The sequence below is a fragment of the Leptosomus discolor genome, chromosome 4, assembly GCF_034619465.1.
Source record: "Leptosomus discolor isolate bLepDis1 chromosome 4, bLepDis1.hap2, whole genome shotgun sequence".
NCBI classification, from domain to species: Eukaryota; Metazoa; Chordata; class Aves; order Leptosomiformes; family Leptosomidae; genus Leptosomus; species Leptosomus discolor.
This window is the reverse complement of record NC_141394.1, coordinates 10,770,892-10,798,754: the sequence shown is the minus strand read 5'-3', so window position 1 is coordinate 10,798,754 and position 27,863 is coordinate 10,770,892. Positions and strand designations below refer to the sequence as shown.

The following is a 27,863-nucleotide window of genomic DNA, read 5'->3' as shown; positions in this document are numbered from 1 at the left end:
TACTCCTCTGTACTTCCCACTCATTTAGAAGTAAAAACTGCAGTGTCATGGTTCCAGGCAAGAATTACAAAACTGTAAGAACTTTTATTATTTATCTTAAAAAATATAACATATTTTAAACACAATGTACATACGTGAAAGCAATCACTAATCTATACGGTGTCTTCACTTTGACAGCTTTTTCTTCTTTTCCTTTTCTTTCTCTGTCTTCATTTCCTGAGTTCTGATCATTGATGACATGGCTGAAAATAGCAGCAAGAACGGATTATCTGAACACCACCTTACGTTAAAATGATTGAGGCCTCAGGTGCAGACACCTGAAGCTTTGTAATATCCTCCCGCACGCTACACTGTACTTATCAAGCCCTTACAAATGCAACTTTAGTTTGCAATTCTCTGTATGCAGGGCCTTAACAGAAAAGATAAACCTAGTTATAAACAGGCTTTTTATAAACCTCATCTGCTTTGTGAAGCCAAAGCACCAAATGCTGGAGTAGTGGCGAAATGCTGTTGCTTTCAGAATCCCTCTTATGGGATGGTGTGAAATTAATACCTTTGGTCCAACGCTCGTGGAAACAAGTTTACTTACTGTGTATATAAAAGGCTTCCCCCCCTCCTTTTATATAGTAACTCTTGATACATTACAGATCTGAATGTATCTTTTCATGTGGATATAGGAAACAGGCAAACTGAAGATAATGGATGGCAAAGAATAAAAATGAGAACACTTACCTTATACTTTATATATTTTGCTTAGTTTCACCTAAATCAGGTCACTTGTTTGTCCCTGACATGTGTGCACTGTATGACATAGGGAAATAATAATTTCCCAAATCTGTGCAGCAAGGCTTAAAGGGGCAAAGGGGAAGCAACTGGAATGTGCAATATAAAAAGTGCAGAGAAAAGAAATTCCATCCCACTTGGTGTCCTGCCACCACAAGAGTTCACCAGCATTTTACTAGTGACTTCAAAGGGAGCAAGAAGAGAACCTGAGAAGTTCTCCATTGTCACTGTGGTCATCTTGGATCTACAAAGAAGCTGAGGAGGAAAGGATATGCTTCTGAGGCCACTGCTGGGAAACAATGGTTTTGGTCTACTACTGTCAGAGTATCTTTCTGTTTCCATGAAAAGAGTCATCAGCTTGTTAAAAATTTCATTTAATTGGATGTGACAGCACACGAGGGCACCCCTGACCAGCTGCCATGTTTGAAATGTTAAGGATCTTGAAGCTTATTAGAGTTAAGGGGCTGAGCAACAGTGCATTGTGGAGTTAATCTAATTATTCTCCTAGGAGCAGGATAACATCGAAGTGGGTACTGCTTGTAAAACAGGCACATCTAAACTGACCTCAGGCAAAAAACAAAGGTAGTGCTTTGGCAGGTAACAAGAACAGTTTCTGGAGAGTGTGGGTATTTTAAATAAAATAGGAATATTTTATTTAAATAAAAAATGGCAATTCTGGTACCTTGGTTTTTTATCTGTAAGGATTCCACCAGGTTTTGTAGGCTTTCCAAATTGTTCTGCAGCCTCCTAGGTGTATTCTCACTAGCTTCCATGGGCTGAGAAGCTACTGGAAAAATTATTTGTTGATATCACAGATTAAAAAAAAAAAAAAAGCTCATTATAAACTATTTAAACAATCCATCTAAAGTAAAGTTCTTAGAAAATAAAATTCCAAAGCATAAAACTTCCAGCAACAAAGAAAATGAGTAAGAAGACAAGGTCATTAAGAGAAGTTTATACTTAGCAGTATTTCTGTTGAAGTGAAAATACCACCACATTTCTATTTTGCCTATAAAGTTCCCCATTTGGAGAACGGAGAAAAAGTGCTTTGTGTTATTAAAATAGTATTTATGCCCACAACTTCTCAGTCCCTCTTTGCCAGTAAAACTGCAAGGGTTGTGCAAAGGAAAGCAGTAATGTCACTCGCATTTTACAGACGGAAAACTAAGGTACAGAAACATGTAGCTTACTAAAGCCAGGACTAAACACCAGAAATCCCAAGTTTTTGAAGATCCGGATCAGTGCAGAATTCAATAGGCATTGGGCCTGTCAGACCAAGCGCTAACATCCACAGACTGACACGACCATGCCAGGACTTTATGAACAACTGCAGCCTCCCACCCTGGAGCCTCTTCTGACCAGAACTTGGACTGTTGCATTTTTGCTACAGTCATCAATTCTCAAATAAAAAGAGGCAAAAAAAAAAAAAAAAAAAAAAAAAAAAAGCGCCAGAGATGGATGTAACTGGCTGACCAGACTAACAAACAAAAGGAAAAAAACAGAACACAAAAAAAGACTGCTGCCACTTATCTTTCTCTCTGAACTGAGCAATGACGGGCGTTGACTGAAGGTTACAGTTGTGATCTGCTAGACCTCCTGTGGTCTACACAGAAACAAGCTGGGGTTTATGCCCAACTGCAGAGATACCCACCCCACAAAGCCCGTGGTTTCCTAAAGCAGGCGCCATCCAGGACCGAGGCTCACTGCGGGGACGGGGTGTGCTGCTCTACAGGTACGGCCGTCTGCACGTACTCCCTCACACAGCCAATTCAGCGCTCTGGTGGGGAAACGCCCCGCACATTGCGCTCTGCTTACCAACAGGCGCTTCTTGGTTCAGCACACATTAAAAATACAGATTAGCTGACCAATATGCACTTCATCTTTGCGCAGCCAGACGGCTCGGGGAAGCAAAATGGGCAACAATGTTAATGTTCTGCTCAGGATGACTGCTCAGCCCAGCTGTTTCGGTACCGCTCTGCATAAAGAGAAGGTCCTGATGTTTCTAAAAGTGACTGAGGAGACGTCTGAGTCAATAAAATAACAACACAACAAAGACATGCTGAAGTTAGCTTGAAATTACCAAAAAAATTCCCACTTGAGAGGCTATGGTTAGATTTTTACCTGTACCAGAAAGAGCTAGGTGCACAGCATCTCTGTCACACCCCTACCTGCAGTGCTCGTGTGCCCTCAAAGAGAAATGATGTTTTCAGAGCTTGCAAAATAGAGAAATGTTATGTTTTAAAATGGTATTTGCTAAGTATTATTTGAAAATTTAGCTGCTTACCTGTTTTTCACATTGTATCTACTCATTTTGGGGTCTTTCTGCCACTTAAGTGTAACAAAGCGATCCTGACAGCCTGGCTTGCTAGCAAGTAATTAATAGAGCAGTACACGTGTTCTGTGATGCAGGAAAGCTTATTTTTATCACTTAAGATCCACACAGACACAGCCTTACATTATTATTTTCAGTAAACCCCAGAACTTTTCTGAATGTGTTACAGGAACCACAACAACTATTACAAATATTAACATTAGGCGACTGTGTTGCCTGTTACTGCAAATATTGATGTTAAGCATCCCTGCGGTCTATTTACCTGAATAAAGCAATTTATCCGTTCTTAAATTTAGTAGTGTACGGAATTTATCTTCTGTTCTCTTTGTATAAAACATTAATTAGCTGCTGCATTTTACTCACAATCCATTGATCACAGAAAAAACCTTCTACTTGAACAGAACAGGGACAGGGCAAAGGCAGTCTGACTAAGCAAGAACAGGTCACTGATGTAAGTGGGGTCAGAACTGCTAAAGCAGTGCTTTAAAAAGGACCATCAGTAAATTATGTTTCATAAATGTGCATACTGCAATTGCACTTGCTGGAACCACAAAGGAAGACCCGTCCCGTGTCAGCCCTGTACCTTTGGGAATCGCTGGTGTTTGCGTTCAGCAACATGAATGGATTCTGTGAGCGACGTATTACAGAGGGACATAAAGAATAACGCAGTGTGAAGTGCAGGTACCACAATCGTTAACTGTAGAAGACTGTATCAGTGAATGATGGCGGGACTCCACTGCTTTCTACAGAATCAGATAGCTGAATTTAGCCTACAGTTTGTAATTCACTCACTGTACCGGCTGGAAAGAGACCCAGCCAAGCTCTTTGGGTCAGTAAATGGGACTGGACTTACTTATCTGGGGGCCTGTGGCTGCACCCTCTGGAGAGCCAACCTTCCCTGCAGCCAGCCTGTGCTCTGGTGAGGTGCTGGGGCCAGCCGCCAGGTCATCGGGTGGAGCAGTTAACAGCAAGTGTACTGGAGACCTTGCTCTGTATCTCTCCTCCTGAGAGACCTTCTTGGGAGACGATGTATAGTGAGGAGCTGCTGAGGAGATGGATGCACCTCCTCGGAGATACGGAAGCAAAGAGCCATAAGCACACACCTGAAGAGAAGCCCGCATCCCAGCTCTGATGTTACCTCTCGTTTTAACAGTTACAGGGCTGGGTTCCCTTCACTGCCCTCTTTCATCCTTTCCATTCCTAATTAGTAGCCAAGGCACCAGGAGACTACAATTCTCTTTTTCTTCCCATAACCAATTTCCTTACTCCTAACACCCCTCCTGTGACATCTTTAAAAAAATTTGGAGGATTTCTAACAAACTCCTCTCATTCAATTATTTCTCAAGTCTTCTATGTAAAAAAACGCTACTTGCAGCTATTTTGGAACCTAGGAAAAATCACTGGACGTTGCAGTAGGTATGTTAGAAGGCTGACAGTAACTATCCAGGAGATTTTCTTTAATATTGAGGAATACAAAAAGAGGATCCATAATAGTTAGTCCTCAGGACAAACAGAGGAGTTCTAGCTTATCTCTGAAGCACAGTGGCTTAAATACTAATAAAGAACAATTAAATGCATCAGCGTCTGCCAGCAATTTTCATAGAAAATTCACAGAAAGGATAATCTATGGGCAAGAAAACAGAAGGTAGCTAAGACTGGTATCTTCAAACCCTGATGCTCAAAGCCGTATCTTTATATCTCTGTTTAGGTTACTAAATTCACATCACCGCATTTTAAAAGGTACTGACCACCCAGTACTTGGAAGGAAATCAATGGAATTTGCAATGACCTGATTCGTCTCAAAAACACATCCATATTTAGACATCTGAATACAGAATTCAAGAGCGTGAATTTAGGCACCAAAATTTGGCAATATGACCCACGTTAATTTCACAAGACTATCGCTATCATGAATAACTACCATGGAAGATACTCATTTTAGCTGTGCTGGTATCAACCTCCATGGAGCTGGTTTGCATAATGACACTGATTTTGCAGTAAGTGCAATAGAGACTTTGGAACAGCACCTGCTAAGAAGTATTTGAGTGAATATACCTAAGAAAATATACTGTATTTGGACTGTATTTGTTGTAATACTCTGTGATGTTCCAGTCTTACAGCACATTCATCCTCAAATGTGGCCAGTGAAAACTTACCAAGGGATGTAAAGGGCAGGGTAATGTCTTGGGACTGAAGATCAGCAGTATGTAAGCATGAAGGATCCCTGCAAGCAAAACGATGGCAAAACTTGCATTCTGGACGTATTATGCTAAGTTTCAGTAATGCTAGCGAGCCTCAACAGTGAGAATGTGAAGCTCTCATATGTCATCTCCAGATCTTATACATTTAAATTAAAAGCAAACAATGTAAATAACTTCCAGAGCTCTTTCTTAGAGGGATGAAAGTAACATCACAGCTCTGTTCTGTAATTCCCAGGAAGCTTTTAGCATTATGAATAAAACACTACAAACAAGCTCAGGACCGATGCTGTATTAAAAAAGCCTTAGAAACTGAATCTCAAATGAGTCCCTTAAGAAGCAGGTTACTCAGCTAAGTGAAAGCACTTCTCACCATTCAAAAGTATCCTTTTCCACGATGCTTTCAGTAGCGCAGTCTCTAGCTGCAATCTCCCTGCGTGGAAAAACCTATCACTGTCAACATCACAGCAAAAGCCACGCCAGCAGAATTCCTACATTTCACATGTTTAGAAAATAAGCTTGTTTTTTAAGCAGAGTGCAATAGCAGCCATATTCTAATAGTAAAGAAAAGGCATCGTAAAATTGTCACACGAGTTCACTAAAAAAGTCTATTAGAGTTGGAGTGAATTCAGACTACTGACATAACGGATATTTTAGGGAAATAAAGGACTAGATTGCTTATGAATACTGGGTAGTCATGACCATGGAAAAAAGACCATAAACTTCTGCTTCAGACACCTGATGCCACTGCAATCTTCCCTCTGGTTACTCACACAACAGTGCTTCTATTTATCTGCTTCAGACCAGCTTCCAGTTATGAGGTGATTTATGCCTGTATTTCACCCAATAGCATCAGATGACTACCGTAACACAAATTCTTGCCTTCCTCAGGTTTGGACCTATGTCTTTTCTCAGGCTTCTTAGAGTACAGTGGTATTTGATGAGAGAATGGAAATGGATCATTGATTAATTTCCATAAAACAGCTAGACTCATTTTAAGTACGAGCACTGAGACACACTTGGAAGTGTTCCAGAGAAGTAAAATCTTGAATTTAATGTTGACCTTTTGTAGAAATGCTCTATTTCCACCAGCAGCTCTAGTGTTCCATCTGTAGCTACACAACTCCCCCAGCTAAGCATGCTCAAGCATGCAAACTGCTATCTTTCTTTATCATACAAAACCTTCTTGCCTTAGGCTTTTTGGGGCAACCTCAGCTTTGGAATAAACAAAAAAAAAAAAAAAAAGAAAAATCAAGTAAGATTTTATAGCAAACGGCACTTGGGACCTTATATTCTGATACGGTAACTTTGGATACAGCCCAGCTTTTAACTAAGGTACTGGGAACAAAAGAAAAAAATCCACCTGAGATTCATCTCAGTTTTCATAGGAGATAATCAACAAAATCTTAGCTCTGCTGAAGCTGCCTAGAAGCATCTTGTTCCAGCTTTCCATATACCACTTGTGTATCTTTTGGTAAAGGTCCTCTATTTAATTAATAAAGTATCTATTTAAAAGGAAATTCATTAACTCCTATGGACTTCAACAATGCCCTGGGGATGTCATTACCACATTTCTCTTTACAGAAAATGCCAAGGCGATGAGTGCCCTCACTTGTTTAACACCAATTCTGTGACACGTAGAAACACAAGCTTTGGAGATGAAGGACATAAGCCCGGTCAATGACTCTTAGACATCACGACTTCATTGAGCTACCTCAGAATTTTGACATACAAGGAACTCCTAGTCCTTATTAGAAGATAAACAATTATTTTCTTCCCAATTTTTAAATCCATTTTGTACAACTCTCTTTATTTCTTGAAATACTGTCTGTATTGTCCTACTGTATTCACTCGATCAACACCTGTATCTGTGTTGTCTGTGACCTTTTCAGAAAGGTGCTTTCTCACCTCTTGCAAGGATCTGATCGTAAGCTGAAGACCGCAGCGCATCCTCTACTTGCACCATCTCTATGTAGAAGGATGTAGACAGACAACACCAGAACTAGCACAACCAACAGCACTGAGACAGTCAAGTACTTTGACAGACAGCTTTGTGTGTTGAGGGATGATTAGGTGTAGGATTACTCCCAACCTTATTTCAACTTTGCAAGAGAACACTGCTGCAAGGGAGAAAAATTCTCGCCCGAAAATCCACACGGTCTGAACCGTAAAAACTTGCAACCATATGTAGAAAAGAACAGTTTCTCCCACTGCCACCATAAACAGAGAATACAGGCAATAATCACGTAGTACAGGCTGGCAAAGGACACTGTTGATCATTGACTCCATCTATGATAGCCAAAGGCAAGGTAGGAAGGGGTAGTACATTAGTACTTAAAAAATCAGACAGACCAACTTCTGTGCACGAATCCTTTTTCTGGTTGTGAAACAGTAGCTCCTATATTTTAGCTGTCATAAATTTGCATGTTGATAACAGGCATAACTTTTGTTCAGTAAAAATATCTGGGAAAAGTAGAAAAACACAGAATACATAGGATATAGGGACTGATGTGATTTTGTTCCACCAGTATGTATTATGGGGGAAGCGTCATGGTTTAAATAAATTTGATCCTAATCAAAGTTCAGGAATTATATTTTCCTTCATGAAGTATCCTTATGTTCTGGATTAGAAACATCAGAATCTGTGCTGTACTGATTTTTCAATTTCATTTGTTTGGTAATAAAATAATTTCCCGCTTCACTAATATGAGAAGGGATATTTATGTAAGGCAGAAAAAGAAGAAAGGAGTTCTAAGTGAAAATAAAAGCAGAAACGCCAAAAAGCAAGTAATAAAGGCGAATGGTGTAGTCACCTTGTATTTCCCTACCACCTCAAGCATCTGAGGAACCTGGCAAACAACAGAAGCTTTGAAAGCTTTTAGATTATCATAAGCTTACTCGTAAACCCAACCTTCTTGCAAAAAGGCACCCTATACTGCTCCTGAAGCACGTAAATAGCCAGATCCCAGTTTTAGAGGGCACACAACAGAAATAACGGTATATTACTCTTACGCTGTATTCCTCACGGTTGCTAAAGGCGATTTTCTCCCACCACGGCTGTCATCCTTGCCAAGATCCACAGAGGGAATGTCATTATCTGAGCTTGTTAATTCTTGAAGAATTCTCTTCAGATCCTGCAATGGTTCTTCCTGCAAAATGCCTGGCTTGGAAGGCACCTGAATTAACACAATTCCGTTACAAAGTATTTATCAAGGCACTCTCTTTTCCGATTCTTACCTATACTCATCCAAACTCACATGTTTTCCCCCCTCTACTCTGTCTTACCAGTTAGAAACAAGGTGGATTTTTTGTAATTTTAGTTAAGAAGTGTTGGAGGCTAGATCATGGTAACTTCCAGACTGTCAAAATACTCTCTGAATACACTCTTATCTGGAAAGCATGTGACAGAAATGGGTAAAGCAACTAAGTATGATGGAGGGAGAACACAGCTAACATCTGTGATTTGAATAAATGTTGTAAAAAGGCTACGACTACTGTTTCAAGGGCAAAAACATTAAAATAAGCCTTTAGTCATGAATGCTTCCCCTACCCAATACAACCATTACCTTTTTCAGTACTGAGAACCAATAATCTTTGCTTATGTGACAGCTCTGTTTTCTCCTTTTTAACCTGTGATCCCAGCTGTGACTGTACAGCACATAAACACAGCTCTGAAGACAGAAATACTAGTATATCAGGGTGTTTTCTAGGCACTCATTTCTGTAACAGCTGAGCTGTCTGCAAATATAAACCACTTTATTTTCACAGCCATACTCTGAGATGAAGTGCAACATTATTCTCATTTTACTGATCAGGACTTGAGGCAAAGGCCTGGTTCAAAGAATGCTTCCTTTTTGTGAAGAACTGGATTTTTCAGACTACTCAGCACTTCACATGCTAGAGCAATGCTCCCACCGGCTTACGCTTCATCTGTGGACAGAACTGGCTAGAAACATTTTGCTAACACGTTTTCATTGGAAAAAAAAAAAAAAAAGTCATTTCCAATGGGAACACATTAGTTTCAGAAGAGCTTATACGGAAAACAAATCCACAGCTTCATAATGGGTCAATGTGATATTGAGTCAAACCAAATCCTTCTTTCCCACATTCCGGCTAAGAAACCAGGCTATCGACCAGGTAGGGTCTCTGTCTCAAGTGCTGGAGCTGCTTCACTTTGTACAATAACTAATCATGCAGGGACCAAGAAGATTCAAGCAGACCTTGAATCAAGTTCTCCTACATGCTGTTAGGTCCTCACCATGGTACTACATGAAAAATTGGTCCTTTTTCCTTCTTTATCCTCAGAAGTATAAATGGATTGACTTAAAGAAAAGAGAATGGGAGTGCCTGATGCTGCAGGGATTTCACAGAATTAACTACCCTTTGTTCCTTCATGTAAATGTTTGTCACCACATCACAAAGTAAAACAGAAAATGTTACTGAAAAGTATCTGCACTAACTTGTAGCCTCCCACAGATTTTGAGGTAAAAATTAATGAAAAGACCTCTACGAATTTCTGTGGGAGATACATCAGGTCTCTTTTGGAGAATTATACAAAATCTATACAGAAAATACCAAAAGATTTTTTTTCTCCATGAGATTTGACTTGATGTTTTCTGTAATGAAAAATTAGAAGAACATTAGCATCTAATTTAAATCTAAATGTAGATGTACAAAAACGAAAGGAAGGAAGGACAATGATGTGCCTTTTAGGATAAAATTGGTCAAAATCAGTGAAGGCCAGCTTGGAGAAAGATTTAAGTATTAAATGCTACTACAGGTCGATCAGATGATGAAATTTATCAGGAACTAAGTACAAGTCTATTTCACTGCCAAATGTGATTTACAGCAAGTAAAATACTATGGGGAAAAAAAAAAAAAAGTGAAAGCCAAACTGCTTACAGATCAGTCCCTGCAATTTTAATAGTTTTTAAGTGTTAATGGTGAAAGATGTAAGACAAACTCCTATGTCCATCTGCAGAATTTTTTACTGTCCGCTTGGTTTTTACATATATTTCAAAAATGGAAAAAAAAGAAAATCTGAAAGGCTGTGACGTATGAGAAGATACAGAAAATAGTTTAATCTTTGCTGTTAAGAATTCACTCTGACACTCCTACCAGATGCTCTCCCATGAGAAATTCCATGTTATTTTCACTGTTTGGAACCTCCCCGTTTCCCATGCAGCTTCCCATTCTGAGGCAGGTACTCACATGAGGGGCACAGCTGGCCAAGTTCAGGGAACGTGGCACGACAGCAGATTGCAGGTGAGAAAGAGGCACCATGCGCCGCAGCTTGCCTGAAGCAGAAGCTGCTGAGTAGCCTGGGCCCTGCAGCTCCTGTGGAAAAACATCACCCAGGCAGAATACGCAAGTATAGCTGAGCAGAATGAACAGGTACAGACAGCAGGCCCTCTAAGAGGGCACCTCTTTTAGTCAAAGCTTCTGTAATATGCAGCGCTCAATTCTCAAAACACTTCCTAGTATTACTTAGGTGTGCTCAGACATAAGACTTTTAGCGACTGAACTGGGTGCAAGAGCAGCAGTTTCATTTATTTTCAGAACTTTAACATAGGCTCTGGAACCATTCAAGTAGAGGACATCGCGGGGCCAACACAAAATTAAACTGTCCCGCAGTTCTGTACCTTTTTTTCCACACTTGGGTGAGAATTACTTCTGTTGGAATATGAGATGCCCCACCTTGACCATTGTTCGTATGAAGTACTTTTTGTATTGCTTATGTAGATCTGTATTTTGAATATAACATTTCATTTCTCACTCAAAACTGGCACCTGGTGTGAGTCACTAAAAGTAACAATAATTTCCTATGATAGAATTACTGCTCCAAGTGTATCATTCATTTATAGCAATAGTTTCATTGCAGCCTTAACAGTCTAGGATTATAAAGAAGGCAAAGGTAAGTAACATTCTCCATTAAACTCATTAGTAAATACGGAGATTGGACTAAATCCACCGAGCAATCAAAATTCCAGGCTCTGTAACAGAGATACTGGCTTTCATTACTGCACAGTTTTCCCTATACCTTATCTTTCACTAACGCTATATAGCTCGGCAGATTTCAATTACATGTCTTCCTTTTTCTGCCCTAGATACCTCATGACCGTATTTCCTTACCCCTTGCTAATATCTCTCTTTGCTTCTTAAAAATGCTTTTTTTTGTGCTGCCTAGCTAATTAGCATAATCAAATTAAACTCAGAGCCCTTGTTTCCAGCCCGTACATAGATTTAAGGCTGCTGGTTTAATCTCAGGCCTGAAGAAGGATGTGGGTGTCCAAAAGCTTGTTAGTGCTTTCTCTCTCAGAAAACAGCTACACTAGCAAAAGGCATCCCTACAGACCCTGTCTCTCTAATTCATTTTTCATAACAATGCCATGAACATTTCTAGCTTTTATTTGCCTAGGGCAGCAAGAAAACACTGAAGTGTCACTGAAACGAAAGCTTAGCAGCTGCAGCATATGGTCCAACAGTCCTGTAGCCATTTCATCTTTTTGTTGCCCTTACGGTAAATAGCACTTCAAAGTAACTGAAATTACGGACATGACTTGTGCAGCAACGAGGCAGTCCATGTAAAACAAGGTTTCAGAGCACAAGGTTTTTACGAGTACTTTGCAATAAACAGGACACAAAGTAAATGCATCTAACTTTACACCCATGCTTCTCAGTAACGTACGTACTTTCACGTCTAAAGTATGCTGCAGCCGGAAGCGCATAGCTTCTTGTTCCTGACACTGGATTATGCACTGACATTCTGCAAACTGCATGGACGCCTGTAAGAGAGGACAGAAGAGGCACAAATCAATGTTGCTGATTTTCTGTGGATTACACGCTTTCCTGTCTTCTTTCTGATAAAAAAACCAACAAGGTACACATACATATGCTGTAGTTCCCCACTGCTATCGGTATACAAATACTGCAGAGTATGACCAGCTGCCTTTCTGGATAGGCTTACAAAAGCAACAGACCGGTTATATGATCCTAGTAGCCATAACATGTACACCATATCACAGAAGGGGCTAATCCTGTCAGGGACAGTCCTAGACCTACGCCTCTGGGATTAGAAAATTCAACTGTGCTAATGAGGCAAAATGATACTCAAGGTTTTAAAATGGATGGCTGATAACTTTGTTGACCTGTCTTTGTTGCTATATACTCTTTCTTCTTTAAACATTTACTCTGCAAAGGCATGAGAAGATCTAATAATGTGGCTATTTTTCACTGAATGCTTATCAGGGTAGAAAAAAGAAGAGAAGAAGCTCTAAGCCAAATCACAAAAAGAGAGAGTTATCTTCATGAACCAGACTGCTTTTATCACTCCAGCAGAGTTCCCTCTTCGGGTTCACAATAAAACCTCTCTTTCTTTCTGTGCTTCTTCATGACTGCCACCAAGGCGTGGGCAGGCTCCCTGAGGCACTGTGGATGTAGTGTTACAGGCAGCAGCTTTTTGAACGTTTAACTCTGAATCATTAATGACGAGCAAGGTGGCCAGTTCCACTTTATGATGTTTATGCAATGGATGCTCTGCAGTGGTACATACTAGCATCCTGTCAGACAACACAGTACAACCTTTACTAATTTCTAAGAACTCTTACCCAGTGTATCATATATGCTGGTTTTCAGTGAGCACCTGCCTCCACTCTGTCCCAGCTTTGCTGTCAGTTGGCTAGTACTGTGCACAATGATAGGTACTACAAAGACAGTTAAGTTTCCAGGGTCGAGCATTGAAAGTTAGAAATGCCATGCTCGGGAGGAAGTATCAATTACTTAATTTATCATTTTTTTAAAGTAACAAAGCATTTGAGAACGACACCTTACATGGTAGTTTACATCCTGAAAAGCTAGAATCCTGAGCAGCTGAAAGGGACGCTTCCTGGAGAGCAGCAGCTTACCTGTAGGGCACCTGGGATGTACGTGTCAGTCAGACCAAAATGTAGAACCTAGCCTTAAGAGTCAGGTATGTCAGCACCAGAAACCTCAACTAAAAAAGGCAAATGAAACAACATGATGCTCTTAAAAACTTCCCTCACCCTGAGGGACAGACCAAGGCCCCAGAAAGGGCTGAGCAAGGACAAGTGTGTTGAGTCAGTGTGTGCCAACACTCGATTCCAGTGGAGCCCCTGTTATATTGAGTAACAGTGTCTCTCACCAGAGATAGGAGTCATGCCAAGAGCCAGTGGAAGGTCTGGACAGTCAATCTATTGCCTGGAAGGTCAATCTGCTTTAAATTCCCTGCAGATTGTATTTCCCTGAGCTAGTAAGGAGTAAATCAAGAATTCTCTTACTAAAAACAGGAGCCTTTTACCATTAAAAAACCAGCAGATAGCCTTAACTATAGGTATCTCCTCAGGTTAAGTATCTCACAGTACGTGTGAATAGGACATACTAAATACAACCTAGGTAAGAGGCCAGACATTTTCTCTTCCCAAGTAACTGTCGAGGAAACCACCCAGAAGTCTCACTGAACTGAAAGCTACCTTAAATTACCTTATCAAGGGCTGTCTCCATCTTAGGTATTTTTTCTTTCAGACGTTTGTCTTGTGATCTTAGGATCTCCAGTTCGACAACAATCTTGGTATTTTCTGCTGTAATATACCTCAATTTTTTACTTAGTTTACTATTTTCTTCTCTGAGGTGATGCTTCTCCTGAATTTAAGATGAGGACAACAAAGTACAAGTCAAAAATTTGTAACTACCTACATTACACATATTTGTTTTCTGCACATTATTTTCTCTTGGAAAGATCTGAAGCTTAGCTATTGCATCTTGCAGAAAGATGAGGTTTTGCAACAAGAAGATAGGTCTTACAAAGAAAAGTACAATTGGACTGGTCCTGACGAAACAACATCTCGGATTTTAGATCCACAGGATCCAAAGCCAGTAAAGAAGGACAGGTTATAGCTAACAGATATGAATGATCATTCAGTAAACTCCAGCTATTGGTAACTGAAAAATTTGCCACAGAAAATGCTAGAAAGACCTTATTACGCTAGAGAGATCCTGACGTAAGAGTTTACAAACAGAACTACAACGAACCATCTCAGAAAACAAAGATGGGAATCACTGTGGGTCAAATTCAGACTGATACAGAATGCATTAGTTGGTATTTTAAAAAAGAACGATATGTAAGGGCCTGATTCTCATTGAAACTGGCACTGTTCTTTCACAGAGAACAAATATAAATTAAAAGCTGTGTCTACGCAGAAGGCTAATTTATATGGTGGGGATATTCCCTGATACATGCTAGCAGGAGGCCAGGGAAGTTGCCCATGACATCAAGTAAAATTCTCTTTGGTCCTTCTTGAGCCAACTGTGCTTTTGGCCATGCATTTCTCCAAAGAAAAATTTCTCCAAATACAGTTCAATACTTTTACACGGAGCTCTTGTGACCTTAGCTGCATTTGTCATTGCCTCTTCCAAGAACTTAATCTTGCTCTGTAATGCATCTATTTGTCCTCTCTTGGCTGTGATCTGCTTCTGCATGCCCACTGCAACTTTCATGGCTGTAAAAGACAGGGTTAATTTTCAATGAACAACACTGATTATGTGCCCCGAGTTCTGACAAAAGACCTGGAAGTCAGTTATTGGCAATACAGCAGAATAAGTAAATTGAACCAGGATTCCATAGTCACTTATATTGTTTATTTATTTCACAAAATATCTGGAATATTGTTATAGCATCTATTGAGGGATCAATATTTACAAAAATACTCTTGTTAAAAAGACAAATGTGTGTGATTTTGGGGAAGTTTAATCCATAATTACCATTGCCATCAGACCTCTCCATAGTCTTTAGAGCAGTCCTGGTCTGTCCCAGTTCCACTTGGGCAGATCTCAACTGCATTTTCAGTCTGTTTGCAGTATTTTCCGTCTCCTCAATTTTATTCTGATAATTCCTCTTCAAATCTTCAAATTCCTCTGATGAGAGCAAGTAAAGATTGACATTACAGTGACAAAAAATTATCATTCTTCTAGACTAAGATTACTGATCTGTCACCTACTCTCTTTAAAGGCGTATTAGTTAGCAGACAGCTAAGGCATAAAGCATATAACATCCACTGCTAAGAAATGCACAACCAGCAGTTCACTGTCCCGCATGTCAACAAAAGCTTGTTTCAGAAACAAATGTGTCCTTTGGTTGCTCGCCAGACCAACAGTTCAGGAAAGTGATACCAATCTGAGCTCCTGCTGCTAGAACCAACTGCACATGGTGGAAGTTAAGGGTATTAGCAAGAGGCAGCATTTTGCCCTGGTCCTCCTTCTCTCCAGCCACACTTATAATCAGACTTAAGTCTGAACTGATCTAATTTCTCAAGCGTTCCCCCGCAACTCCGCTTCCCAGCTCTGTTTCCTCTTAGGTCACCCACACCACTACAAGTCAGCCAGCTGCGCGCTCAGGCTCTACCAACAGCTTGGCCCTCATTCCCCTGTGCTCATTCACTCCCGTCAGCCTCCCGCAAAGCTCATTCACCCTGATGGTGCTATGCAAACCTAAGGCAGGCCTTCCACCTAAAATCACAGCGTTTGTTTAATTCTGACAAAACTCAGAGAGTTTAGAAGTATATCTGAGTTGTGAAGAAATAAATGTTAGCAGTGAGTACTTTATGAGTACAGGGGTGTGCAGAGAGCAAAGCATGTGAGCAGGATCATCTGGCTGGCTGCAGTGCACATTTCAACAGCGGATCTCCCTGAATTTTGCTGGTTGCCTTGGGTCCAGCCCCTAATTTTATTTTTTTTTTTAAATACTATCTTGATCAGCTTCCCCACACATTAGTTGTGAAAACATCGGAGCTAGAACAAAAGCTTTTAAATAACATTGTAGCAAAACTACAACAAAACAGGAACAAAGTTCCACTGTAATATGATCATAGATGGTTAATGGGATCCACTAGTGCTCTTAAATAATGCTCAGGAAAAAGTGCTCAAGCTTCTATTCTGTGATTTACTAGATCTGCTTCTTTGGTCTCCAGTCAGGTCATTCTAAGTGTTTCTGCTCAGGGTAGTGAGAGCCTGCCATAAAGATTGTATTCCCACCGTTCTGTGCCACAATCCCAAACCATGACATAGCTCTCTGAAGCAATCTGACCATCCCATGCTGGCAGGGAACCTTCTGCTGTCCCAGCAGCCATATTTGGATTCAGCAAGTGAGCTGCTCTTTTATTTTTAACATCAGCCCAATTTAGCAGCTATCGGAGCTGAGAGTCCCTACCTGTCAGGCCAGCTAGCTCACTCCGACTGGCTTGGAGTTCGTTCATTAGCTGGTCTTTTTCCAGTTTCATATCATTAAGTGCATGGAGCCTCTCAGTGCATGTGTTAACCAGTTTAACCTTTTCCCGTTCCAGCTCACTCAGTCTGGCCTCCATTTCATGTATTCTGGCTTCTTTCTCATCCTTTGCAATCTACTTACATAAAAAACAATAGTAACCATGTGTAACATATGTAACTATATAAAATAACCACAAAGATGCACAGACACCATCATTACCTTAAATCTCAGTTGTCAGAGAACAGTTTGGGGAAAGAAAAAGAACAGAGTAAACCAGACAAACTACTTCTGCTAATCCAGGCAAAAAGGGTACAACAGAATCTGATCTGACGGCTTTAGAGCATGTTTAACCTTACCGGGTCTGCGATATGAAAACTATTTCCATCCTCTTGTAGCAGTACCTCCATATTTACTCCTAATGCTCAACTGTCTTCTCACAGAAGAGGGTGAAATTCCCTATCTGGAGTGAATCTTTTCTGATGCTGACCTGCATAAGACTACCATAACCTGTAATTCTCGCCTGAAAAATAACCAGTTATAAACAGTGCCCTCCGTTTGGAAGTCTGAGTGCTCACTGTCTGTTGTTTCTCAGTAACACTTTGTATTTCTGGTTCTGCTACTGGTGTGGACAACTGTATCACAGAGGACAGCATGTTATATCAAGCTTTCACAAGCCTTTTGGCAACTGCTTTTCACTAGTGAATTACTCATTTTTGGTGGTAATGTGATATTATTATTCTTCTCTGCCCACTAACTCTTTTAGTGCTGTAAGGATTCAAGGTGCATTGTCTGACCTGCTTTAAAACTCCATTATTACCACATTAAGACCCAAATATAAAACCAGAAAACATTTACTGTCTTACACAGACATAAATACAGCATCATTGCACACCTTAAGTTCTTCTACTTTGAGTTTCCAGCCATTTATTTCTTTTATAAACTGAGATTTCTCAACTTCCATTGCTCCAGCAGTTCGACTGTGCTGGCCCACAATCTGGGTCATGTTATCAACTTGCTTTTGGAAAATCTCAATAATCCTTTCCTTCTCTAACACCTGCAGTTTCAGTGTTTCACACTCTGACTGCACACTGTGTAAATGGTCCTCTTCATTCTTTAGATGCTGGAGCTCCTGCATTCTGCTGCCAAGTTGTGAATGTAGCTTCTTGATTTCCTTACTGGTGACCTCAAGGGCTCTCCCTTTCTCCTGCAGACAGGCCGTCAGGTTTGACACTGTTTTCTCAGCAGTCTCCAAATCGACCTCTTTGGCTCTAAGATCTTCTTTAACTTTACGGAGTGTTTCCTTGGTTGACTCTAGCTGGACAGTCAAAGAGGAGATTCTCCCAATGCTTTCATTTTTTTCTTTAGCTGCAGCCATCTGAGTAACAGCAATATAAGGATCAACCAAGAGAAATGTTTATTTCTACCATTAGAATTTCCTGTCACATTCATGGTTTTCTATAGTTCATATTAAACACCCAAGTTTTACAGGAAAATTAGGTCAGCATGATCTGGTCTACAATGACTGTGATTCTTCTGGTTTTCTTTCCTCTTTCTCCGTTTTAATAAATGAAGTATTGATTAGAATATCGGGTTTTTTGATCACAGAAAATGAGAAATATTAAACTGATGTGAACGAAAAAAAGAATCAACCAGCAACACTAGTATAAGATTTAAAGCAGTTGAGGCTAAAGAAGCTGAAGTGTTAAAACTTGACTGACCACACTGCAACTTGGAAAAAAAAAGTATGTACATGAATAATTTATTACTGACTTTATTCCTGCAAGCAGCAATGTGCACCATCTAAAGTACAAAGTACAGTGACTCAGGAACTGCTAATAGTACAAAATACCAACAGAAGAAAAGAATGAACTTCTCGTGGAAGGATTTTAAAGGAAAAATAATGGATTGAGAAAATGTAGAGCGATGTGTGAGGTAGCACAAGCCTATGGTTTGCTAGAAAATAAAGGAATTATCTGATCTTTACTCATAAGGCAAAGTGGGTTACCTCATTACAGCTCATTTTTGAGGGGCTGAAGTCTTGAAGAAAGGGGAATGTACTACCAGTCAGTGGCTAGGAATCTACTTTGTCAGAAGCAACTCTTTCTGACACAGCGTTGCGTTCAGCTTAGGGTTGTAAACACAAACTTCATTATGGTTTCATTAAGCACCAAGTGAAGTAAGGCATTATGAAGGCCTTTAATTTACTAATTATTCTTACAGAGGTGCTCCCTACCAAAATTACTACCTTCAATAGTTTGTTTGTCACATCTGGCAGCATCAAACTTTCTGGAACTTTACAGAATGTTGTTTTGGAGATTTACAGCCAAAATCAAGTTGCTCACCAACCTGGCGCTCCGTTTGCCTGTGACATTCAGCCCTCGTTTCCTTCACTGTGTTTTCCAGGTGCTGCAACTGCACATTTTTGCTGTCTAGTTCTCTCCTTAGATGGTCAATAGTGATGCCATTGTCTGTGTTCCGATCCCAAAATCGCTTGTTCTGCTCTTTTTCTAGACGTAGTTCTATCTCTTTTTTATGAAGTTCCGCCTACAAGAAATTCAAGACATCTCCTTCCTTGAATCACATTTAGGACTTTTTTGCTCTTTCTCTTAACATTAGCAACATTCAATTACACGATCACATGTCTTAATAGGGACTACTGCATTAATCTAGCAGAAGACAGGAATATTGGCTAAACTAGTCTGACACCTCCTACATGTTTCCTTGCAACAAAGCAGGAACCCTCAACTATATATACTGCTGCTATAATTACGTGGAAGCACGTAAGACCTCAACGCTGAAGTCTTTCATGTGATTTGTATCTATCCCCAAAATCAGTATAAGCTACGAAACGGAAAAAGGTTATATTGTGTCAACATCAAAGGAAAAACAATGAAGCACGACATAACATGTCAAGGGAGGCTGCCCTTGACAAACACCCATCTTTACCACTTGTAAGAACAGTTCATTGCTTGTTTCATTCCGTGCAGTCATTTGTCACAAGTTCTCCACAGCTTAAATCTTTTCCACCTCAGACATAATCCTAATAGTACATAATTGAAATTATAAATGGTAATTTTAAATGTAAATAATATTTAAAATACTGACATACACATTTCAGAGCTACTAATTTCAAAAATACGAATTTAAAATTCAGACCAAACTGAATTATCAATAGGCACTTCTGCTAATCATAACTTTGGCTATTATAAACTATCTGCATATTGTTAAAGCTGAGGTAGAGAACTAAGTAGGAAGCTTAGAGAATGGCAGAATGAAAACATGAGCTGAAGACACAGAAACAAAAGGAATCCTAACATTAGATTCCTAACCTTCCATTATGCAATGATTATTCTGGCTCCAGTCTTCTCTATAGCTATGTACAATCTGTAGGAAAAGATTTACACTAACATATTCTTGAATAGGAGAACGCCACATAAAATGAAATAATATCAACATCTTCTTTAGAAGCACCATGACATTAACTGGGCAAACCAAGCTAACGAAACCACACAAACTAATATCCCAAAATTCAGTCAGTAAGGAATAATCTTATGTAAGAAGAAAAGCAAGGCTAATTATACTACATGAAGCCAGCTGTGATGAAACCAATCCTATGTGGCAAAGTTTTCTTATACTGTATGTTCAATTTGTGAATATTCTCAGTTATAAAGGAATGTTCAGTGCTGTTGGGAAAATCCCAGATGTCTTGCAAAGTATGTGTTGAGGGACCAAGGCTCCTTAACAGAGGGTTCTGAACTGTGAGCTTAAAGTGAAGGTGGCTTAGCATCTTTAATATGATTTGCATAAGATTCAAGGACTTGGAATTTATGACAAAGTTTATCTTAACTCTGAACGTCCTGCATTGCTAATGGAAAAGGCCTTTGGGAAACTTTCTTCAGAGCTAATTCAAATTTCTAGTAAAAAATAATCATCAAACTTAATTATAAGGGGGTGCTACATTGCGGAAACGAGCAATGTGAAAATCTGAACACCAGAAAGGCTTCTAGAAAGCAAGATTTTATCTACTATGTGATACTATCACTTGTTTTTACCAACAATTGATGAATCTGGTCATGCAGATTTCCAGATTCTTGGCTGCGTTGATACTGTTCTGTCCGAGCTTCTGCTATCTCAGAATGAGCTAAGTGCAACTGCTTCTCAAGATCATCAACCTAGAATAAAGACAAATAGTCATTATCTTAATGTATTTTATTTTAAATAGTACATTGGATTTCCTCCCATTTTCTTCTAAGTTCTACTCAAAAGAAGTCCAAGTGTCATCTTTTGGCTCAGCAGAGTTACTCCCTACGTGTACTCAGAATTGTGTGGTCTTCTTTTAATGATTAAGCTCAATTTAATTGCAGAGTTAACTAAGGTTCCCAAGAATGAATTGGCTTCCACCCTGATCCACAGCTCTTCAAAAATTCCTTACCTACACCATAAACATTGAATGGAATGGGAAAAGATCCACTTTCACCAAAAAGTTCAAGCTCCTTGCTTAATTTGCAGTACTACTAGTTAGAAAAGTCAACACAAATGTAAGTAAAACACAATTTATATGGAATCATTCGATGAGAAAATGCACAAAATCTCCTACAGTGCTCTTCTAACAAACACTTTAGGATCTGCAACCTATCTTTTGGCTAACACCAAAATCTGGGCATTTCCTTTCCACTTCCTTGAAAATGTTTCTTCAGCTTGTGATAAAAGCAATGATCTTTTCCCTTCCTCTTCTGCCCCCCATCCCTTCTTTCATGCATCTGACTATAAGGATGATGTAATTCTTTTCAATTAGTAATGGACCATTTATGCAGGGCTAGTCCCAAAACCTCATGCCCTTCACCAAACGGGGGCTGGGAACATGAGCATGATATGAGAGGATGTTGCCAAGAAAACTTCTGAAGATCTTACGAAGTTTTTCTTCCCCAAAATTGGATAAAATCAGTAATCTTCCCGTCCTAGTGCTCCAATGCCTCCTAGTGCTCCAATGCCTAAGCAGCACAAGGACATTACCAGGGCCCTTTCTTCCTGTAATTGCCTGAGGTCTTTTTTTGAAAAGGGTTTCTCATCTTGTGTAGCCTTTCATCAGAAGGATAAATCTCAGTAAATCCTAGACTACTTCTCTATGAAATTCTCCTGACACAACCACTCCGTATTTCCACAGAAAATGTAGGCCTGGAGTACACCCTCTACGGAGCTCACTGACTTGTGTACTACATCAGCAACAGGGCTGTCACAGACAGGGACAGAAAGAGGTGTCCTCACACAGGCCCTCTCCTGTACAAGTTAATTTAGGGAGAATTTGGTCCCAAGCGTACATTCAGCCATATTCCCTTTGCGTTTAATGATACAGTGAAGTTCCTCAGACGCACCTAAGCCTAACAGCAGGTTTTATGTAGCTAAGGCAGGGAGGTATATTCCTTCACTGTGAATGCATTATACAAACATGTTTTGCTCCAAGCGGTAGTCACTTTCCCTGAAAGGATGCAACTTCTGGCAGTGTATGAGATGATGCACCAGCCTACAACACTTTTTAATAAAGATATTGACATAGGCATATCCAAACAGAACACTTAGGTATTTACATTTATAGCCACTACGTTAAGCAGATGGTTTTCTCATTGCTGAAACTATCTAGTATCAACAGCTTACCCTGGCTTTAGTTTTCACCTACATTTTAGTTGCTAATGTGTTTTCCTACCAGAGAAGTTGCAGAGAAATGCTTGCTGTAAACGAGAGACATACAGTTGTAAAAGCTTTATTTAGATTCTCTCTCACACCCTCCCAGGAATGAGGCCACATAGCAGCCTGAGATCAAATGACCTCCAGCTATCAACTCATCTCTCACTAAAGTCTACCGTAGCAATTCAGTGTATTACACCTCCTAGTCAAAAGCAATTTTTATTGGACCAAGTAGAATATTCTTTTACAGACATAAACCCCCAACATTTTCTGGAGTTGGTAGACTGTGAGAAATAGCCTTAAATTGATTCCCAGCTTCCAGTCTTACATCTGTTACAAGGTCAATATTATGAAAGGGAACATGCCTAAGGAATATACACTACAGTTACAGCTATATATGTAATACAACCTTATGCTGTGCACTGCACCATCTAAATCAAAAGAATTCAGGTAAATAGACCTAAGATGAAAAGCATACCCTACACTATACTCTTCCTTGAGGATGAAATACAGTAATGGAGATGAATTTACACATCCCCATAGTTCAGCCATGGTGCTGTGAAAAGTCACTTTTGGAACCAACTAACGTGAGTTTTGATACTCGTGAATCAATTGAATTGACAGAAGTGGAAACCTACAGAAATGATAAACCTCAGTGTCCTTCCTGCCCCGCTTTATAGGGCAAGACACGTACAGCACGGCGCCACAGGCGTGACCCGCACATCCCTGCCATTCCATCCTCAGACCTTTTTGGATCAGAGACTACCAGCTCTGCCAAACTTGATCGCGCTTCTGTGACCTGAACTTTCCCTTTCCAACAGTATGTAGGAGAAGGATGCCTAAATCCTTACGACTTGCCATCCAAGCTGGATTTGGATCCATCAAGCATTTCTGCATGGGTCAGCTCCACTAATTTTTAAAGGGAGTGCAAAGCAACTCTTTTCAGGTCATTTTCTAAGGAAAACATGACATCTTTCACCAAAAGTATGAAAGAATTTAAAGATACTCAAATTGTTTATAAAACTGGAATCCAAAGCAGTGAAATAAGTGAAAGATGCAGCGGACATGATATGGAAATGAGATATGAAATGCTGCCATTAGTGACACAATGGAGATTCTGCAGTGGGACTGTAAGAAGTTCTCTTCATTTGTCTGCAGTGATTCCCTGCTGTACTGCCTGGAAAAACGTTGGTCTTCGTGGAGAAACTTGGTTTAAAAAGTTTGTCATGACTAATGTTTTCTAATAGAATTAAGAAATGGTTTGAATACATAGGTGCTAGCCAGCCTCTCTTTTTTTTTTGCCTATATTATATTCTGCTGAGAAAAAACCTTTGGATTTCACTGAACGTTAAAGATTCTTAACTCACAAGGAGGCATCTCTGGGCACCTGAATGCTTCTCAAGTGCTGCTGGAACCTTTATGTTCTCCCATCCTTGCACTTACCAACACAAAGTTACCAAAGAATTCTTCTGAGCAGTACAACTTAAATAAGAAGCTATTCTCACTGCCTGTTTTTTGCTGATACAGTCTCCAGTTGTATGGTGAAACAACATTCCTGTCCTGCACGTGCAAGTAATGTCTGTAGTGCAGAAACATTTCATGTATTTCCAGAAGGCATCATTTATGGTATGCTCTCAACACACTGGACAAAAGTACATTTGGCAAAACTATTTCGTGCTCTGTAAGTCTTGCAAAGCTATTCTGTGTTAGAGAAAGATAACTTGTTCTTAAAAATAATACAAACAAAAAGAGTTAAGGATGATGTAATTTATTTTACTGTCCAGACAGTTTTTCTGAAGGAATCCCTTATCAAAAGACTTTCCTTATGTATCTGGAACATCTCAGATATCCATATATCCAGTTTCATTGGCACTAACGCTAACACACCAATTCATACACACCTTGTCTCCATACACCCTCCCAGCTTCTTGTAATTCAGAACGCAGCTGAGAAACCGTAGATTCCAGGTGACTAACTTGATGGGCGTGCACTGAATTTTGATTTCTTCCTTGATCTCTAAGAAAAGTTTTAGGTGGAGAAATTAGACACTGTAAGAACCATGAAAGCGTGAAACATTGTATCTTACTGCTTTGAAGTACGATTATCATTCACAATGGGATCACATCAAAATTACACCTTTCTGGTTAGATTTGCTCTGTGATAGCTATCTCACATAAAACTACATAAACTGAAATCTTGAAGCTTTTATTCCTGATGGTAACTCATTTATTCTCAAGCAAGTTCTAAGAAAGCTAAGTCTGCTTTCAAATGCAGTCTCAACTATTCTACAAGCAGAACTGAGACGCATTGAGCTATCAGCTACTCAGTCTCAACTACACAAGTCAGACATTAGTGCATACTGATATTTAAATCTCATCTTAAGTTCGCAACACTGCGTGGCATGTGCTCATTTTTCTAACTGACACACTGACTCCTGAGTCAGCAAGTGGCTGGTGAGAATTAGCATCTTTTTGTTCTTACTCAATTGTTACTACAGTCAACAGTACCAACCTAGTTATTTACCCCAAATGAAAATTACCCTTTCTTCAAAATTACCATCCATTACTATTTGTACATATATGCAAGCAGCACAACTGTTTACCTATTCTTGTTCGTGTTTCAACTGATAATGCTGCTGGAAATTAATTTTGTATCCGAATCCATCGAACATTTAGAAGGCAAAGATCATGGTGCAATTCAGCCACCTACAACTGCACTCAGCCACATCTCTCATCTTACAGACTCTTTTGCCCCTTAACTTCTGCCATGCACTCTGCAGAAACTGTTCACAACTCAGATAACAGAGATTCATCATTCCGAAATCTGGTGCCAAGAACAGAGCTGATGGCTCAAGCCAGTTTGAACTTCCACTGACTTTGCTGGCCTTACTACTCTTCTGAACCGCAGCAGTCCGAGAAGAGAACCAGCCCGAATCTCCCAATTCTCAGAGTCTCCCTAATGCATGGCTGTTTTGCCTGTCCTCTGTACAGCATGGTTTCATGGGGGTTTCTATTTTTCCCTTTTTTCTCCATTCCATTGTTTATGCAAGAACTGCTTAACTCTTTAAACGAAGACACTAAGAAACAAAGAGCGGACAGAAGAATATACTAGCAGCATAAGCTTTCTCTCAAATTAAAGCTACTCTTAACATTTTCTATACTATAACCAAGAAACATACTGAATGATCTCCATCTGGCTCTGGATACTATTTGCATAGCTGCCTGCACTGTTTGCTTGGACAGTCAGTGCTGCCACCTCCTGTTCATGCTCACTTACTAGCTGCTCAATCCTGTTTCAAAAAGAAAACACTGGTTATAATTTTAGTCTTGGCAAATAGAAACTTCTCTGCTGAAGACGTAATGCTATTTTTCAGCAGACAGAAATGTAATCATTTTGATATTCTATTGTGAATGAAATATTACATATCGAGATATTGACCCTTTTGTTTTGAACAGGTTACGGTATAATTCAGGTGGACAGCTGGGGAAATTAGGACTTCTTGAACCAGGAGCAGCTCTTAGTGAAATCAGTAAGAAAAAGCTGATGTAACCACCAAAGTGATTACTTTCAATCTTTTATTTTAATAGTGAAACTAGTGTGCCAACAAATTCTAGATGAAGTGACCAATCACACTTACAAAAATAAGGTGTACAGATTCCTCCAAACAAGTTTTTTTTTGAGGCAGTGATTAAATTGGAAAATTCTCAGCGTGGAAGAAAAAAGCAGCAGAAAGTCAAGAGCAAATAAACACCTGGAATGGAACAATTATTAAGTCCTCAAAAACATCGCTTGCTGACCCCAGCCTCTCCTCTCCCCTCAATATCATCATCATAATAAAAGAACTATCTGTGGAACATGTGAAAAAAACGGTCTACTTATGTTTTATGAATAAATAAATGAAGAACAGGTACCTATTTTGATGTTGTTGAAGCAGAAGTTGGTTTTGGGTCTGTGAATCTTTTTTCAGTGACTCAAGCTCTTCCACCTGTTGTAAAAAGGTAACAATGCCAAACCCGAAAGAAATTACAGTCTAAACAGTAGTTACCAAAGTGTAATTTCCTTCCTTTTCCTTCCACCACGCACTGTGAAAACATGCACAACACAGGTAAAATTCCAGCAATAAATCCAATCTTAAATTGGGGCCAGTGCAAAAGGCTGGCATACCAGCAGCTGCCCTCTTAACTGCAAAGTAGCATTTGTACCTCTTTATGCCACAACCATTCCCTTAGGCCAGTTTACACGGGAGCTCATGGGGTTTTCAAATATATTTTCTAAAAAAAACAGAACACAGAGTGCTGGAAGGAAAAGTAGAATTTTCTTCACATACCAGGACAACCTTTTCTTTGAGGTATGACACCTCCGCATCTAAATCTCGCAGGACGTCAGCAAATGCTGTGCTCAGGCTGTGGATGTATAGGCTAGTAATATTTTCACGCTCACAGAGTTTCTTGCCTGTGCTGTCTTCATAGTCCTTTAGGATGCCACGAAGTCCCAGAAGTACTTCTTCGTGGCTGTGGACCACCTTTTTCAGATGCTCAGCTTGGCTGTCAGCCTCCCTCAGCATCTCCCCCTGCAGCTGGTTGGCAGCTTCCAGCTCTCGAATAGTATTTTTTAGCTGTATTTTTACATTCTCTTGGCTCTGGGATTCCTTTTCTCTGAATTTGGAAACCAAAGAAATAACTTAGAAAGTAGGATTCACAACATGGATTTTTATCCTGACTAATAGGTGTAATACCTATGTTGATTAACTGCTGTTTTTTACAACTACATAATAAGCCATTTTCTAAACTAAGGTGCCATAGTCTCATTCCTGATGGCAAGTTTCTCATTTAGGAGATCTGGTGTGCCTCACAAAGTCCATATGTGCAGTCTCCAAAATATATCTATCTTGGCCTTTCATACCTGGAGTCCCGAAGCGCATCTCTTTCCAACTGCACTTCCATCAGTTTGGTCTGCAAATCAGCAATGATCAGTCTTAAACTGATTTTCTGTTGCTCATGTAGCTCAGCGGTCTAAAGGAGAAAAAAAGAAACAATCAAGCTAAACCAAGCAAAATACTGAATACATAACCGAAAAAAACGAGGCTGGGAATGAAGAGTCTGCAGGGTTTTATTCTTTTTGTTTGTTTGTTTTCAAATATTTCTTTGATAACTGGCTAGTCACACTGTGCTCCAGTGAGCTGACTATGCATGGAACACGGTTACAAGGATCGTGCCAACAACGTTACTGCCCATTGCCTATCTCTGTCTGTCGAATGGCACGTGGGAATCATCCCAGCCAAGTACAGTTTACAGCAGCCAAGAGGCTGCTCAAAATAGCGCTGGCGAAACCATCCAAAGACTCAGCAGTGACAAAAACAATAAAAGCTCATCTATACTCAGGAAGCTGACCCAAATTTGCAACTCACTTCATTCAGCCTCTTCCGCACATCTCCACCTTTCTGGGAGTATTCTTCCACAATGTTTTCCACGCGTTCTTTGCCAGCACCATGCATGGTTTTTTCCTCAGGATCAGTACGTATTTCACATTTGGAACAGAAGACACTATTGGCTGGACTGCTACCAGTACGAGAAGATGTGGAGTTTTCCAT

The 27,863-nt window shown here is 39.9% G+C and overlaps 1 protein-coding gene across 1 annotated transcript; it reads right to left on the bottom strand.

Moving 5' to 3' along the window:
• Nucleotides 1-165: 165 nt before the first annotated feature.
• Nucleotides 166-27,863, bottom strand: CCDC158 (coiled-coil domain containing 158). The gene is made up of 20 exons (XM_086464390.1): nucleotides 27,681-27,863; nucleotides 27,176-27,285; nucleotides 26,601-26,928; nucleotides 26,185-26,258; nucleotides 25,452-25,562; nucleotides 24,175-24,289; nucleotides 20,644-20,763; nucleotides 18,938-19,135; nucleotides 17,484-17,966; nucleotides 16,535-16,724; nucleotides 15,091-15,243; nucleotides 14,716-14,828; nucleotides 13,813-13,971; nucleotides 12,006-12,098; nucleotides 10,525-10,650; nucleotides 8,366-8,489; nucleotides 7,222-7,281; nucleotides 3,969-4,178; nucleotides 1,466-1,567; nucleotides 166-242 (listed from the first exon to the last, which is right to left on the bottom strand). The coding sequence occupies exons 1-20, from the start codon at nucleotides 27,861-27,863 to the stop codon at nucleotides 166-168; spliced, it is 3,129 nt and encodes a 1,042-aa protein (XP_086320516.1).